At 45.2% G+C, this 16157-nt stretch overlaps 3 protein-coding genes across 5 annotated transcripts; all 3 read right to left on the bottom strand.

Moving 5' to 3' along the window:
- Window positions 1-3: 3 nt before the first annotated feature.
- ATP5F1E (ATP synthase F1 subunit epsilon) lies at window positions 4-1116 on the bottom strand. Of its 2 annotated transcripts, none has more exons than XM_053992733.1 (3): window positions 1009-1116; window positions 754-883; window positions 4-138 (listed from the first exon to the last, which is right to left on the bottom strand). In XM_053992733.1, the coding sequence occupies exons 1-2, from the start codon at window positions 1038-1040 to the stop codon at window positions 760-762; spliced, it is 156 nt and encodes a 51-aa protein (XP_053848708.1). In that variant the 5' UTR covers window positions 1041-1116; the 3' UTR covers window positions 4-138; window positions 754-759. The 2 variants fall into 2 exon arrangements, with proteins under 2 accessions (XP_053848708.1, XP_053848709.1); XM_053992734.1 differs by having other exon boundaries at window positions 4-141; window positions 758-883.
- A 2365-nt stretch (window positions 1117-3481) lies between these two features.
- Window positions 3482-8828, bottom strand: LOC128816084 (uncharacterized protein DDB_G0271670-like). The gene is made up of 4 exons (XM_053993348.1): window positions 8820-8828; window positions 8271-8398; window positions 7428-7436; window positions 3482-4331 (listed from the first exon to the last, which is right to left on the bottom strand). Exons 1-4 carry the CDS (start codon window positions 8826-8828, stop codon window positions 3482-3484), a joined length of 996 nt encoding a protein of 331 aa, XP_053849323.1.
- A 533-nt stretch (window positions 8829-9361) lies between these two features.
- PRELID3B (PRELI domain containing 3B) lies at window positions 9362-12947 on the bottom strand. Of its 2 annotated transcripts, none has more exons than XM_053992729.1 (6): window positions 12841-12947; window positions 12045-12213; window positions 11590-11679; window positions 11140-11210; window positions 10267-10369; window positions 9362-9578 (listed from the first exon to the last, which is right to left on the bottom strand). In XM_053992729.1, the coding sequence occupies exons 1-6, from the start codon at window positions 12870-12872 to the stop codon at window positions 9459-9461; spliced, it is 585 nt and encodes a 194-aa protein (XP_053848704.1). In that variant the 5' UTR covers window positions 12873-12947; the 3' UTR covers window positions 9362-9458. The 2 variants fall into 2 exon arrangements, with proteins under 2 accessions (XP_053848704.1, XP_053848705.1); XM_053992730.1 differs by lacking the exon at window positions 12841-12947 and adding an exon at window positions 12335-12613.
- Between the last annotated feature and the right edge of the window lie 3210 nt (window positions 12948-16157).

Here is a 16157-nt window from a genome sequence, read left to right as displayed (position 1 = left end):
CCACACGTTCAGAAATTACATTTATTTGCATTTCAATTTACATACACAGGCAAGTTCTACAGTTCATGTGATGACATTACACTGCAGCCTTGAGCTCGCCTACAGCTTTGCAGTTTGCTGTTATTCACCACAGATCAGCTCCTACAAGAGATTAAAAATACAAGTTATTTGATTCAAGAATTTGTACAAGGTACACGTTAAACAAAAGATAATAATATTTAATCTCAGATCATGAATAGAAGCTGTTCTATCGGGAACAGAAAATATTTCAGCTGCTTGTGATGTATGGAATGGCACAAATAAAGGTACAAGCAGCATCTGTCTCACAGAGAGCAGATAACCCATACAACGAATTTGCTGATCAGGGGAAGGAGCATTTCAGAGAGGCTGTCTGCTGGCTTAGCAAGTCTGAGACGTGAAAATCACAGAGAAACCTGTGAGCATCACTACAGAGCCCCAGCTGTCCTGTAAGCCCGTAACAAGTGTGACCAAACCCCAGTGCAGGCCCTGACAGACAGTACATCTCCCCTCACTAATGAGATTAGGCTGTTTCCCATGCCACACGTAACCAGGTCACAAACACCTGCGCACACTCGCACCACACCAGCCGCAATCCCCTCCACTCCCATGCCTGGAAATCGAGCCGATTATCTCCAGATACCGGGGATTAATGGACTCAGCAGTTACAGACTATCGCTAATGCCACTCTTGCGCTACAGAGCTCCAACCACGCACCCAGCCCACCCCACCCACTTACATTCACTCCTTTTTGGGTTTCACCGTTTTCACCGTGGCCAGCGCTGCCCTCTCCGCCTCCGCTTTGTACTGCGGCTTCATGGCGGCCCGCACAGCCTGGGCGCAGATCTGCGAGTACCGGATGTAGCTGCGGCCGGGGCGACAGAGGGCGGTGAGACCCGGGCCCGGCCCCAAAGCCGCCTCCCCCGCCCCAAACCCGCGTTCCCCCGGCACCGCGGTGACCCCGCGCGGCGCTCCCTCACACGGCAGTACCTGAGCCCGGCCTGTCGCCAATACGCCACCATGGCTGCGGCTCCGCGGGGCAAGGTCAGCGCGCGCCGCAGGGGACGCGCCGGCCGGCCAATCAGCGGGCGGCAACGGCTCACGCGCGCCGCCGTTCGCGGGCGCGCGCCTCCGCCAGCGCCCAATCAGAGGGCTCCGTTCCGGGGCGCGGCTCCCGCCCTTTCCGCCTGACGCGCCCCGGGCTCGCCCCGCCCCTTCCCCTCGGCCCGGGCGGCCCCGCGGCCGTGAGGGGCGGTGGGCGGGGCCATGGCGGCACCGGCTGTGCCCGCGCTCCTCACGGCGGCTCCGGGCCGAGCTGCGTGCCCTTCCCGGGATCGGAGGGTCCCGCCTCCGCCTCCGCCTGGGGCCGGCCTGGCTCTCAAAACCACGGGAGTCGGTTCAGTGGTTCAGTGCTGGTCATTTGCCGGAAATACACTAGATGTAAATTACCTAAAGAACGTAAGTTAAAGGCCAAGTTTTCCGTGAGGCTGGTGGAAAGTTATAGAGCACTTGTGTTAGTTACACATTAACTCCTTCCTCGGTAATCCTGTTGTAATCTAAGGATCCGAGCAAGTGGTTAAATGGGTGTCTTTTGCACCTAAATCTGTTCTTGCCCCTCTGTGCCATCACTTGGATTTTTCTAGCTAAGACATTAAAAAGAAAACAGTTTTACAAGCATGTGGAGCCAGTGATTTTTTCTAAACAGACTGTCTTTGTTTTGGAGCTGATCTGTGTGTGGCCGAGCTGTGACAGTTGTGTCCCATCAGACACGGTGCCTTGCCATTGGTTTTCTTTGGATGTTGATAAAAACACCTGAAATTCAATCATTTCCTCTGAACAAATCCATAAAAGACAACATAGTAACCTAGAAGCTATCGACACAAAGAAAAAAAATAGTCAATTTCCCAGATATAATAAGCAAAAAAGCTATTAGAAGGTTCAAATCATGTTTGATACGTAAGCAATATGGTCCTAACCTAATGTTCATTTAAATAATTAAGAGAAAATACTTAAGGAGATTAAATACTAGCTTTTAAACAAATGCTTGCACTTTTGTCTTGTTCTCTTTTACTTCCTTTTCATCCAAAGTCAAACCATTTTTAAAACACGGAGTAATTTTCAGCTTTATTAGAGATCTCATTTCGTCCAGAACCTTTGCAATTAGCAATCCACACGGTAATGTCAGGGAAGAGCCACCAGAACAAAAAGAACAACTGTTCACCAGATATGTCAGTCTGTCTCCAGCACACAACAGTGAGATCTGGACCGGTGATCTGTATTTTTTTTTAACTGTTAAACAACTCTGATACTATAGAATTTTAGGTTAATTTCTTAAATACACATATTGCAATTGTTCCTACTTAATTTTAAAGAAATAACTAGTGTAAATGAGGCAGAAAACAATTCTTACTTCATGCATTTGTTTTCTTCTTTATTTTTGTGTGAAACATATTTTAATTTTGTGACAGATGTGGCATATTGGAGCAAAGTTTTCCAACTAGCAGAAATGAAATAAATTAAAAAATATTTGTTATGACAAACATGTTTCTGCACTTTTAACACAGAAAGGTGCCAGCGATATTGAGAGGAAATATATTTGGTTTTGAAGCCCCAGTCATAACAATGATAACAAAAATATACAAGACAGCACCAAAGGTTTTGGGAAGCCCCTCTGTGCTACTTAAGCAGCATATTTGATGCAAGACGAGTAACTGCAGTACTTACATATATTGAGAAAGGGGATGTAACATGCAAATGCTTCTTTAATGGGAACATCTGAGGATTTGATAGGTAAAATAATTATCATTTTAAGCCTCATGGGCAACCCAGGCCCCATTGATGTCTTGGCAGAGAAAAATCATACCAGTAGAGTTGGACATTTTTTCCCAGCCACACACCCCTCTATTCCTGCCCCATGGCTTCTCTGCTTCCTCTCCCTAACCCATTTCTCACCTGTTTTTTGCTCCACAATTTTCTTTTCCCACCACATCTTCTCTCTCTGTACCTCCCTGTGAAATGCCTCTGCCTGCAATTCTGTGAAGTTAACTCAGATACAAATCCATAATGGAGATACACAACCTGGATGCAATTACTTACACATTTAGCTCTATTTACTATTTGTTGGTCTTGATACATGAAGATTCAGCATGAACTGAAAAAGCTACACCTCTGGGAGAGGTACCAACCACGCTGTGGCAGAGTGGATATCAATCAGCGACAGAAACTGTGCTCTACAAAAATTCCACAACAAATACTGATGTTTATGCAGCTGTTGCAAGGCACCGTTACAGATTTGGATGACCTGTTTTCATGCCCAGTTTAGATGCCAGGAGATATTTTGTAAAGCCCTAAACTTTCCTCAGGTAAGAATCTTCAGCGAGAGAACAAAGGAGAGAGCAGATAAAGGAGAGAAGTTTCGAAGGACAGAGAGAGGTTGCAGAGAGAAGGGGAGAGGTTAGGAGGGTTAGGTGCAGAGGTCGAGAGAAGCCGCTGCAGTGCGATTAGCAACATCCAGAAATGTGAGCGTGGACAGGTCGGGGGGAACTAAGGACGTGAGGTTAGACATGTCCAAAGAAACGGAGGGGCTGAGGGAAGAAGCATCCTGAAAGGTGAGATTGGAGACATCCAGAAAAGGTGTAGAGATGAGATTGGAAACATCCTCAGGAGTCGATGAAGATAATCCAGAGGAGCACTGAAACATGAAATAGTTAAAATCGGTGAGGTCTAGAGATTCCGACGAGGTGGAGGAGCTGTACTCGGAGACCCCTGGTGAGGATGGAGGGATCGTACAGGAAAAGTCCAGGGGAGCTGAGGAGGTGTGACTGGAAACATCTGTGGAGGATGAAGAAGTGAGACTGGAGAGCTCTAGAGAGAGTGAAGAAGTAGGGCTGGAGAAATCTGTGGATAGAGAGGTGACACTTGAGAGATCTAAAGAGATTGAAGAGCTGTCGGCAGACTGATCCAGAGAGCCTGATGAAGTGAGACTTGATAGGTCCAGTGAAACTGAAGAGGAGAAACTGGAGCGCTCCCAGGAATCTGAAGAGGTGAGACTGGAGAGCTCTAAGGAAATTGAAGAGGAGCTACTGGAGAAGTCTGAGGAGTATGAAGATGTGAGACTTGAAAGGTCCAGAGAGGATGAAGAAGTGAGACTGGAGAATTCCACAGAGGATGAAGAGCTCAGACTGGATAAATCCAATGAATCTGAAAAAGGGATTTTAAAGAGTTCCAAGGAGGCTAAAGTCTTGACACTGGAGGGGTCCAGGGAGGCCAAAAAAGTGAGACCAAGTAGGTCCAGGTAGGTTGAAGAGATGACACTGAAAAGCCAAATAAATCCCCAATATGAGGGGTGTTAAATCAGGAGCATTTAAACAAAAGACCTCTATCATCACACCAAAACAAAAAGATAGCAAGACCCTAAAATTTTTTTTAAATAATAAACTCTGTGCTCAGTCTCTTAGTAGTTTCTCTTTTGCAGAGAAACTCCGGTAGCAGGAGCCCACAGAATTATTGAGAACATTGTGCCTTTCCAGGGGACCAGAACAGAATCAACGTACGGTTGCAGACAGTCTTCTCTCCTGGCATGTCTGTCCTTGTTCAACCAGATTTATTTTTCTGTGTAGCATGTGCAGGATTTATTTTTGCAAGCTAACAATGTGCTAAATTGATTCTGTGTCCAAGAAATACACATTTCAGGAACAGCAGTTCTAACTGTTATCAGATAGAAAGAGGTCTTATTTTGTTACCTTTCTTTTATACCTCTGGATATAAAATCTGTATAGCAATTATAATTTTTTATTTGTGCTAGTTTGAATTCTTTAATTAAAATATCATACGAAGAAGTTGTGATAGATGGCAGATATGATTAAAAAAGGAACAGAACAGTTCAAATTTCAGTTCAAAAAGGTGCATCTAATTATAGTGTGAGTAGATCAAGAAGCTGATCCACAGCTGCCTTCTCTCGTCTCCAGACCATGCTGCAAAGCTCAGAGCACTCAAACCCACGGCTGCCTCTCCAATCAGGCACGGGAGGGCACAAAAAGCTCTTCACTCATCACAGCCACATTTTATGGACCAAGAAAGTGCAAGGTACAGGAGGCTGCAGGTGAACACACCCCAGCTCTGCCTGTGTTCTTACACAACCCATGGCCAGATGAGTGTGTAATGGATTTAATGTAATCACCATGGGTGCAACTCCCACCCAGGTCACCTCTTAACTGAAGCAGGTGTCTGCTGAGCAGCCACTGAGCCTGAATGGTGTCTTACTATGCAAACATTAAAATCGTGGGGATTTAGCACAATGCAAAAATTGCCACATTAAAAAAAGAGCTGCTTATATACCATTGATGAGACCCCCAAAAGTTCTTGACTATATTTAACATTTATAGATAATGCTTCTGTAATTTAAGAGCTGTTGCAACATGGTTGCAATTCTTTCAAGAGTACAATGTTTATAGATCAAAAGGCAAAACAAATGAGTTTTTACAAACAGGCATAATTTATGATGAAGTGACAAGTTTGTCCTGTATTGCTAATAAAATATAAAATTAACCCCTTAAAAGATCCTTTGCTATCTAAAACCAGTATAATTTTGTGACTATCTTTAATCTCAAAGTTTTCTCAAGTGTATTTTACAGGGGAGAACAAATATTAAAAAAAAAAAAAAGGCAAATTACAATATAATAAAAAGCCAGTGTCCAACAGACTATAAATTCATCTCTTCACTGAGTTCTTTCTGTCTTAATTTAAAATAATAAAGTTATTGCACTTTTTCCTATGAAATAACACTGTCAAGAAACGTGGAATTATGGTCACCTTTGCACAAAACATAGAGGTCAGTAATAACGTTTCCTACCTTGGGTAGCTGTGGATTTACCTCCTTTCTCTGCCTGGGTAAGCCATACTGGGCTGTGCTGGTAAAGCTCTGCTCTTCTCTCTGCTGCTGACCCTAATCTGCTGCACAGCCACTGGGAATGATGCCATGCTGGTGACAATATGCTCAGCCCCTGGTAAATCTCCTGTCTGAGCACAGCACTGCACGCAGTGCCAGCAAACACCTCACTGGAAGCAGCTCTCATCTTAAGAGGAAGATTCAGTTCTGTGCTGTTTCCTATTACAGGACAGTGTTTTGAAGGTTAGTTGATGAAGATGTTAATTTTCAACTTTTGGACACCTGGATTCAAAGTAAGAATAATTCTGCAGTGTCATCCAAGTCTCAGCTGTCCATTCTACAAAATCTGGCATAAATAGCCTGAGGAGGAACCCAGGATCTGCAGAGCAGAATTCAGGTACACTCAGGTTTTAAAAACCTTGTGCATTACTTCCTCTTTTCATGTGGTTAATAACTTGTGTTACTTTTTAAATGTGGTTATAACAAAATAGCATCATGATGTAAGATATTTTGTCCACAGCTGGTGCTCATGGTCCTCCTAAGGTAAGCAATTAATTCAGCTTGGTTGTAACATGTAGCCTTACCTTTAGAATAATTCAGTTCTACAGCAAATGTAAAGCAAAGCTATGGAGATATTTAAGATAGAAATTAACAGATCCTGTGGCAAGTGAAAGAACAACCTCCACTTAAGAAATGGAAGGATTCTAAAATGACTCACTGCTTCCACACAAGCTCTTTATCAGCACTCTTCAGTTCTTCCATAAAAGTAACCTCAAGAGGTTGCTGACCTTCCCTTTGACCCAGTGCTCTGTCAGGTCCAGGAGATTGGAAATGCTGCAGTGATCACACAGTGGGTGCTCATGTTTACTATATTTGACATTTATTGGAAATCTAAACGCAAGTACAGACCACAAGAGACAGATCAGCAATGTTGTAGGAAATGGTGGTTACAATTTTTCTGCTTTTTTTTGAAGCAAACCCCTGGCTGGCACTCGTGGCTCAGTGCTGTGTGGCTGAGCAGGTGCTGACACCCATTGGTGGGCAGGGATCCATCAGAGCCCTCAGCACTGATTTGTTCACATCACATTCCTACACCTCTGCCTCTCCACTTCATCTGTCCCTTCCCCTTTCAAAAATATTCTTTTCTCCTGGTCCTTCAACTGTGTTCCTCCAGCTGTAGCTGCTTTCTCTTCCTCATTTCCTCCATTCCTTCCAGCCCCCAGAGCCTCCCTGCCCTGCCCCTCTCACAGTGGTGGTGCATCCATCCACAGCAACCCACACTCACTGCAGTCAATCTGAACACAACTCTCAGCCCATCAAAATCTTTCCACAGGATGGATTCTCCACAGCAAACTGTGAAATCTGCTTGCTAGTTAAAGCCAGATTTGCAGAAAAGCTGACTTAATAAGAAGCAAAAAAGACCAGAGCAGCTGTGAATGTGCATTTTAGGATATGCGTTTCAAGAAAAGCCACTCACTCTAGGATTTCTTCACCTTCACCCCTCTCATTTAAGATTACTCACCTTGTAGTTCTAAAACACAAATAGACCAGAAAGTTTCAGGAATTAGCCAGAATTGAAACAAAATTTTATTTAAAAAGCGCCACATACAGAAAGCCATACTCTGACAGAATGAGAATGCAGGCATATAAATAAAATAGAAGAAAGAAATTTATTATCTTTCAAGAAGTTGTTGAATGCCTGTAAAAATTAAATAGTAAGGTTTTTTTCCAGTGCAAGGTGAAACTGTGAGTTCTACTATGCAGTCCTTAGTGCAGAAAAATTTGGAAATGAAAAAATTGACTTTAAAATAGCAAATGATGCGAATGGCTGAGCAAACATATAAAATGAATTTCAAGCTAAGCATTTTTATCAGAAATGATGGTACAGTTTTGCAGAAGTTTCATATACACTTTTAAAATTGAAATGTTATTTCAGTTGTAATAATCTCCTGTAAAAGTATGGCAAACCTCAATGAGTTCAATTAGTAAGGTAGTCTCAAGCCATTTCTGTTTAGAAAAATATCCTGTTTAGAATAGTTATTTTTTAAATAACTATATTTTAAATAACTATATTTTTTATATATATCTATATTCCTGTTTTCTTCCCCCAGCACAAACCTTACGGAAGTGTTCTTGTTTGTTAAAATAAGCTCTGTAAGCAGACACTACTAAATAGGCAATTTGATATAACAGAAATGGCATGCAAAATCAAATATGCTGGGCAGGGTGACATTACAGTTCATAAAGGCTAAGAGAGTCTTGAAATCACTTGTAAGCTTAGAACCAAAATTCCAGGAAAAGCCTTGGGCACCAAAATATCACCATCAGCTCCTTCTGGGCTGTGCCTCTGCCTTTTTCTGTTCACCCTGAAGGGGCCTCGTGGGACAGAGTCCCCGTGAGGTGCCCAGGACTGCCCACGGTGGCACAGGGTGGCACGTGCCAAGGGCTGACCTTTCCTTCCTGCAGGGAACGACTGGTGACAGGACCAGGAACCTGCAACGAGTACCAGGAAACACAGACTGGAGAAGAGCAAGTGAAACCCCTGAGAGAACACAGGGCCTTGCACTGTGAGCAAATCAGCTCAAAGGGGGAAGGGATGTGGAACTTGGAACGCCGGTTAAAGTGAAGCACAACACAATATCCAGTGGATGGGGCAGGTTATTTCTGAAACGTGATCAACTTAATGAGTATATTGTTAAATACTATTTCCTTTTATGTTTGGGTATCTCCTCAGCCACCTTCACAAAGGTTTTTTAGTCTTTAATTGGTTCTTTAAGGTGAACACCTACTACTGTAGCAACTTATAAGATTTTAAGGCTCTGTGCTTATCGTAACTTTATGTAATGGGCTTTTAGAAATGGAGATACTTATTGTAGAAGTTTAAGATAAAATTTGATTTTAAGGTACTGCGTACCCAGCTCATTAATGTTGCATTTAGGAGCAGGATTTAGGTCTTGGTAGGTAGGTAAGAGACACTTTGATGTTTTACCTATAGTGCCTGAAAAACAATTTGAGTACCGTGTTAGTTCAACCAGTCAAGTTAAAAAGGTTATCAAAAAATATTTTGTACATTCCTTTATATTTCAAGCATCAAGTAATAAGCTTTCTGTTAAAGTTGTATCACACAACTGTCAAAAATCAACAAAAAGAACAATGCTGGAACAACCATTCTGCTTAATTTTGGGTTTGGTCCCAAAAGAGGTAGTCCGTAAGTCACACAAAAAATAGAAGTTAGCCTAACATGCCAGTGTCCTCCACCATAGGCAGCCTCAGCACTAAATGAGGCTATTTCATATCTGCAAACATTATAAGTTAGTGTTCATGTAAATACAGGAACTACACCTGAAATTTATTTCTTCATCGGTCCAGATGACCCAATATATTAAATAGCCTTTGAGCCTCAGCCTTGGTAAGAATTCAGCTCTTCTCCAAATTAAATTTATAACATGCCTAATACACACATCCTTAAATAACAAAGGATACATGTATGCAGGCCTGGAGAGAAGCTGCAGGTCGTTATGCCTCATTAGTGATACAGGTCTAAGAACTATCATCATTTCTCTACAAATGCTGCTGCTGCCATCGAATTCCTCATGGTTCCTCTTGCTGAAGCTGCCAACTCTTCAATTTCAGCATTCAGTCTTTTAATTACCCATTCCAATGCTTCCCGGCCCTACAGTTAAAGGAAAGTTTATTAGTGTGCAAATCTTAGTAAATAAGTAAATAATTTAAATTCTTACTGAAAATGACTGAAGACACAGTAGTTGAAAGAGGAAGGGACAGAAATGCATGCCTCTGATGTTATTCCAATAACTGGAGTACTGCTGGAACATGTTCTGCCTTTGATTTCATGAAAACAATTCCTTGTATCAGCAGGTCTCACATTATGATCCACAAAGGAGTTTTTATCCAGACTGCTTTATCATGCTCGAGGCTGAACTCAAGATATCTTTGGATTGCCAGAGGACAGACTCTCAACTAAAATACTGCTTCATTGCTCTCACATAACATAACTATTTCAGGTCTCTATGAACGTAGATACTTTTTTTACAGCAAAAATTAATAGATGGCATCAAGAGGGCAGCAAAAGAATGACAGTGTCACACTGCTGAGTGAGTGGAGATGTTTGCTCCAGTGAAGATTCAGAGAGCTTTGCCAGTAACAATTTATCTTATCTCCATTCACAAGAGGAAAACAAGAGTAAGTTCAGCTTGCTGAGCATTCAGTCTCTACAGCAAAGGCAGCAGAACTATGTGGCTCCTTTCTAAGATGGCTGACAAAGCCAAAAAGTAAACCAGAGATCTTTGTTCCCTTTGACATTTAGCCAGTGACCACACATTTTACACAAAGGCCATACTTACTTTTTTAGCATTGGAAGAAATTGTGTTTGCCATTAGCCCTTCTAGGTAACTGCTGAGACTGACACCTTTTACAGATATTATTGCTTCTTGTGTCAGAATGGTTCTGAAACAGAACAGGAAACCGAATTACTCTGAATAGTTTAAAACAGAAACTCCCTCCTCCCCTACAAGTACATTCCCTCATCAGCTTTGCTCTATAACAAAGTTCTTGCCCCCTAAACACAACCTACTTCCACACTGTGTATCTGCTTTATGCTTCTATTTAGAAAATAAAGCCTAAGAGTGCCTGGCAAGTCCAGGCCTCCCTTTGTGGCTCTCAGCCATTTCCATCTTTAGCAGCAGGATGTTAAGAGTGGAAACAGCAGATTTGGAGTTACTCTATACTGGGAAAACAGTATTAAAACATCGCCTTCAACAATAGGGATTGAACATTTCTGACTGTCATGACAGAAAAAAACTCCAGTGTTAGAATCTCTAGAACAATCTTTCAGAATCACCACCACTTCCAGCAGTACAGACTCACTAAGCTCTAAGTTGCCTTAAAAACACCAAGTGACAATTGAAACATAAACCTCCAAAATCGGAGGCTAAAGGCACATAAATGTAGAACAAGGAGTTGAAAACTGCAGATGTACACAAATTCAATTACAGACAGAACAGCCCCTGAACTGGACTGGACTCCAGCACAGCATGACCCAAAGTCTCCCAGGGCTCTGCAGAACCAGTGTCACTGCAGGGAGTGACAATCCATTTAATCCTGGTTTAGACAATTTACTGTAACAGAGGCCATGTAACCCTCATCTTCTGATCAAGGGAAACCATGGACATTTTCAAAGCAAAATGCAGTCAGTCTCAGAGCAGGGAGGTACTCACTTGTGTGGTTCATGAGGGTGTGGTTTATAGACAAGCCTCTCATCTACTGACACGAGGTTTGTAAATGAAATCTGTAGAACACAGGACAGGATTACCCTTTGATACAAGTGACAGAGTACTACAGAGAGCAAAATGTCACATGATTAGGAAACAGTCACAGTGTACCTACACCAAGAGGCTTTAAAACATTTTTTCTTAACACCACCCCCACCCCCAAAACTCCTCCTGCTCATCAGTATGTTCACAGCTTCAGCAGTGACAAGTTCCAAGAGCCAAGCAGCTCCTTCCTGAAAAACAGAACTGATCAACTACAACCACATTACTTAAACCTTTAACTCGTATTGTTCTAACGCAATTTTCAAGATTTTTCAAGATGATTTTCCTTTTCATATGTACAAGGTGCCGTTATACTCTGTGTTCCATTTCAGTGGCACAAACACAACTACTTACGTTACAGGATTTAAGCTCCATTGTTTTTTTCACAGGGTCAACAACAGAGTGCTCCTGCACATAGGTCCTTGTCCTGCAGGTGCCGATGAGCTGGGGACAGGCAAACAGAGATGGCATCAGTTCCACTCACCCACTGCAATTCTTCATGCCTTTAAATGCACAGCCAGTGGTTATTGCATTGAACAGACACCAAGAGAACACAATTAGGATTCAGCTTAAAACAAAGCTATTCAGTTGAGGCAGATCTCATTTTCCAGATGGAAGCAGTCTGAGATCCAGATTTGGCTGTCAGAGTCACCGTGTGCTGCTGTTAAGCTTTCCCCATACATAAATGCTTAAGGCATTAAACTTTTAAACCATTAAAGTTATGAAATGATACACATCTATTACAACAGCCAGCTCGGGAGCTTCCCCTCCCTGTGGTGTCCCTTTCTGGCCTGTGACACAACACCCACCGATTTCACAATGGACGGGATTCCCCACTCTGTGCTCAGGAGCCTGTGGCTGTGCAGCTTCCCGCTGGGATCCACGTGTCTGTCCAGGACATCGACTCCCACCACGCTGGGGTTCATGGGGTTGGGGTATTTCCTCATGGCAGCTGTCATCACAGTTTCCCAGGGGTGACTGCCCAAACACAATCAGGACACTTAAGTTGCACACCTCTGTTTTCAATAGGATTATATCCTTCCCTGGGGAAAAACCTCTATTTCGTTGAGTGGGCTGTGCACACGAAAACACAACATACCTGAATAATTAGGTGTGCTGGTTCTATTATAACTGGATAAAAATGTTTTCCCTGTGACACCATGCTAGAAGGCTTCACTTCATCCAGATTTTCCTAACACTGGAGTGATTTATTAAGTTTCTACTTCCGTGTAATGAGTACTCCTTCAGATTATTTTTAACACAGATGTTCGGGAGCAATCGATCCCCGACACCACGAAGGGCCTCGCGGCGCTTCGGGCAGCGCTGCCCCGGGGGCAGCACAAGGACGCTGCTCGGTGCCGGCAGCGCCTTGGCCCCGCACAGCTACAGCCCCTGCCGAGCTTCCGCAGCCCCGAGCACCGGCCCCGGGAGCCTCCCCCAGCCCGCGACCCCGGCCCGGCAAGGACGCGCGGGGGAAGGTCAGGGGAGGCGAGAGGCCGCGGCCCGGAGCTCCCGCTGCAGCCCCGCAGCCGCCGGCCCGCCGGACGAGGCCCCCCGCGCCCGGGGCCGCCCCGGCCGCCGCCGCCCGCCCCGCACGGCACCTACTCGAACACGTGCTCCGAGGTCCAGATCTTCATGGCTGCGGGCGCCCGGCCCGGCCCGGCCGCGCTCCGGGGCCGCCGCCGCCGCTCGGCTCCGCGGGCCCGGCTCTGCCGCCGGCGGCGCGCGCCTGCGCGGGCAGCGCCCGCCAATCGCCGCGCGGCGCCGCGCTGACGTCACGGGGCGCGTACCGCGTGACCGGGGCCGTGCCCGACCGGGGACATTCGGGGTGAGGTTGGGGCGGCCCCGGGCACCGCCCGTGACCCCCCGGCCCGGCCCGACCCGGCCCGGGCGTGAAGGGCGCGCCCGGGGGCGACACCGCCGGCTCAGCCGCGCGAACACGGGCGGGTGCGGTGTGTGAGCCGCGCTCCGGTCAGGCCGGGGCTCGCGCTGCCCAGCCCGGCCCCTCCGGGGCGCGGCGGGGCCCGGGCGGCGTTGTGGCCGATGACGTCAGCACGGCCGCAGGTGGCGGGTGACGTCACAGTGCAGGCCGTTACCGCGCTGTGCCGGCAGGGGGCGCGGCGCGCGGGTGTGACGTCACGCGGGCGCGGCGCGGGGGCCCGGGCCGGGCCGGGCCGGGCGGTTTCGTAAGAGGTTTCGTAAGAGGTTTCGTAACCCGCAGCGCCGCCGGCCGCACCGCCGGGCTCACAGCGGAGCGGGCCCGGCCCCGAACGCGCCCGCGCAGCCAGCGGCGGTTCTCGGCGCGCCGGCGAGCGCTTCCTCGTGAAACTCCCGGCAGTGCGGGAGAGCGCCGTGAGCGCGGCGCGGAGCGTGGTTTGTCAAACTGCCGGCAGCGCTCCATGCGCACGGAGCGGGAGTGACCCCAGTGAACTCATAACCGCCCAGAAATAGCCTCGGTGGAAAAGCACAGAGGGAAACTTCCCAGAACAGATCATATCACACAGAGACATCGCTGACACCCGCGGCCGTGCCAGGAACCCCAGCCAGGCTGGGAGAGCTCGCCGGCAGTAAATATCCCAGCATCGAACCAGCAGCTCTGTTACAGAGAAGCTGCTGTTTAATGAGAAATACCGTGTTCGGCCAGTAGCAAATGCTTAAATGAGAGCTGTTAAGAGAATAAATTTTTTGCTGGGCATACCTGTCTTGATCCTGTACTCCCCGACTCTCTCACCTCATTGTTCCTGAACATGGCTCACTCACTGCTGATCTGCCAGAGTGCAGAGTCACTGCTGGGAGATTGTGAGGCAGCTCTAAATCCATTGTAGCCTGAATACCCACGGAGTGAGTTTTGCAACTGGAGAATTTTGCAAAGGATGCTAAAAATGCAAAGCATTTTGAGAGATCTCAGTGTGACACAGTTGTGGAAGGCAGTGACCCTGAAACAGGCAGGGACAGTGCAGCAGGTACCCGTCCCTTATTGTGAAAAATGCATACTTTATGATTGGCTTTTTGCAAATATTACAATGAATATTATATGTGTAATGTTAGAAAGTTATGCTGTATTCATTCTCTTAAGTAGTGTGTTAAATATAATTTTAGGTTACAACATAATGTTAAAATAGAAACTCTGCGATGTAGGATTTTTTTACTAGCTCAAGCAAGAGATGAGATAATCAAGAAACTCTTTGCACAGAGATGGCAGTGATGGGGTCCATAAGGAGTTACAGCCTCCTTTTTGGAAAAGACAAACATTCTTCTATCTTCTCTCCGTCTTTATGGAACCACCAGGATTAAGGGGAAGAAGTTGACAAATCCCAGAAAAGTTCTTAATTTGCAAGGAATTTCTGCATAATATATGAGATGTAGGAATATGCAACAGGCTGTTGCTTTTAAGGTTATTCCTTTGTTCACAAGGCATGCTTGTTGTGGCTTAAGTGCCCGAGAGCATCCGGACGTCTCTAAGTCTTTGCTTTTTATTGTCTTGTAATTGTCCTAACTCTAAATTTTTATTACTCTAATTGTATTAGTATTTTTATAACTATTTTATTATTATTAAACTTTTAAAATTTTAAAAAACAAGTGATTGGCGTTTTTCACACTTATCCATCAGGCTGCCTGTAGCCTCTCATCAGGTTTTTTTTTTTTTCTTTAAAAGAAAAGTTATCTACTGGAAGCAAAGCAAAATGTCATCCTCAAGAAGGAGGCATGCCAACATATGGTGCAGATTAGGAGCTAGATTTCAGCAGTTCTTGCTCATGTAAACCTCAGGCTATTTTAACAGGAGATTTGTTAAAGTCAGTTTCTATATCTGAGCGATATCAAGTGTGGAACTACTTATAAACCTGTCTTGTAAGAGAAATAACACAATTATAAATAATACAGCCAGACTTTAGGAAAATAAAATGCGCATTCTGAAATGCAGAATAAAAAGTGGCACATCCTAAACATTAGAATTATTTACATATATTATAATACCATAAAATCCAATGGCTTTGCCCCTATATGTTGTCAGTATGTGTCTAATAACTGGAATAAAAGAAAACACTTTGTCAGTTGAGTTTGTCCAGTCCCAGGCAGTACCAAAATGATCACTGAGGATGATGATGGACACCTACAAGAGAACATGAAAACCTGTGGAAACCCGTGATGAGGTTCCTTAGTCCATATGTGTCTTTCAGGGGCTGTTTGCTCACAGCTGGTAGATGCAGCTGATGCCTGAGATGGGCCTTGTGGTTCTGTGTTTCAGGTTTTGGCAGAGCAATCCCCTTGGCATGGCTAAGAAATACTGGAAATTGCTCTAGGAATTCTGTGGGAAAGTGCTCTGGGGTCCCAAACAATTTATCTGCTCAATGAGGCATGAAGATTTTGTATTGCCAGACCCATGTTTGCCACTAGGGAGGTGAGACTTGTACCCTTTAAGCAGCCTCATAAAAACCTCGTCCTTTTGACCAAAAAGCATAAATATCAGGAAATAACTCACAACCCAAAAGTCTCCTTATCTCCAGCATTATATCCAGTTCATTTCTGCTCTCCATAGTGGGTACCAAAACCCCAGATTGTCAAACCCAATCAAGCCTACACTATGTAGGCTATTCACTAGGTAAAAATGCAGGTATTGTGTTTCTGTTAGGAAAGCAAACACCACCCTGGTTCAGAGCCCTGCTTCAGAGATCAACCAGGCCACTCTGCAGCACAAAATGTGACTGAATTCCACCCTGGGAAGGGTTTGGTGACAATGGCAGCAACTCAAGCTGCACTTCTGAGGGAAATGAATGCAAGCCTGAAGTGCCATTCATCACGGGTCACCAGAACTGAGCTGTGCAGAGGTGACACTGCAGGGGACTGATACAGGGAGGGGTGAGAGGGGAAAGCTCTGAGTTCACCTGCTGTGCTCCCTGTCACAGGCTCTGGTTCCTTCCCTG

This window comes from Vidua macroura, chromosome 17, assembly GCF_024509145.1.
Source record: "Vidua macroura isolate BioBank_ID:100142 chromosome 17, ASM2450914v1, whole genome shotgun sequence".
NCBI lineage: Eukaryota > Metazoa > Chordata > Aves > Passeriformes > Viduidae > Vidua > Vidua macroura.
The sequence above is the reverse complement of the archived record's forward strand: the minus strand, read 5'-3'. Positions and strand labels throughout refer to the sequence as shown.

Bases quoted from the DNA above. Each gene is read 5' to 3' on its own strand.
- PRELID3B (XM_053992729.1), bottom strand. From the start codon at position 12,872: ATGAAGATCTGGACCTCGGAGCACGTGTTCGA. The intron at 11,680-12,044 runs GTGGGTGTTGTG...GCCTGTCCCCAG, and splicing joins TCCCGTCCATTGTGAAATCG to CTCATCGGCACCTGCAGGAC. The intron at 9,579-10,266 runs GTAAGTATGGCC...CTTTAACTGTAG, and splicing joins TTTCTTCCAATGCTAAAAAA to GGCCGGGAAGCATTGGAATG.
- ATP5F1E (XM_053992733.1), bottom strand. From the start codon at position 1,040: ATGGTGGCGTATTGGCGACAGGCCGGGCTCAG. The intron at 884-1,008 runs GTACTGCCGTGT...CCCCGGCCGCAG, and splicing joins TGGCGACAGGCCGGGCTCAG to CTACATCCGGTACTCGCAGA.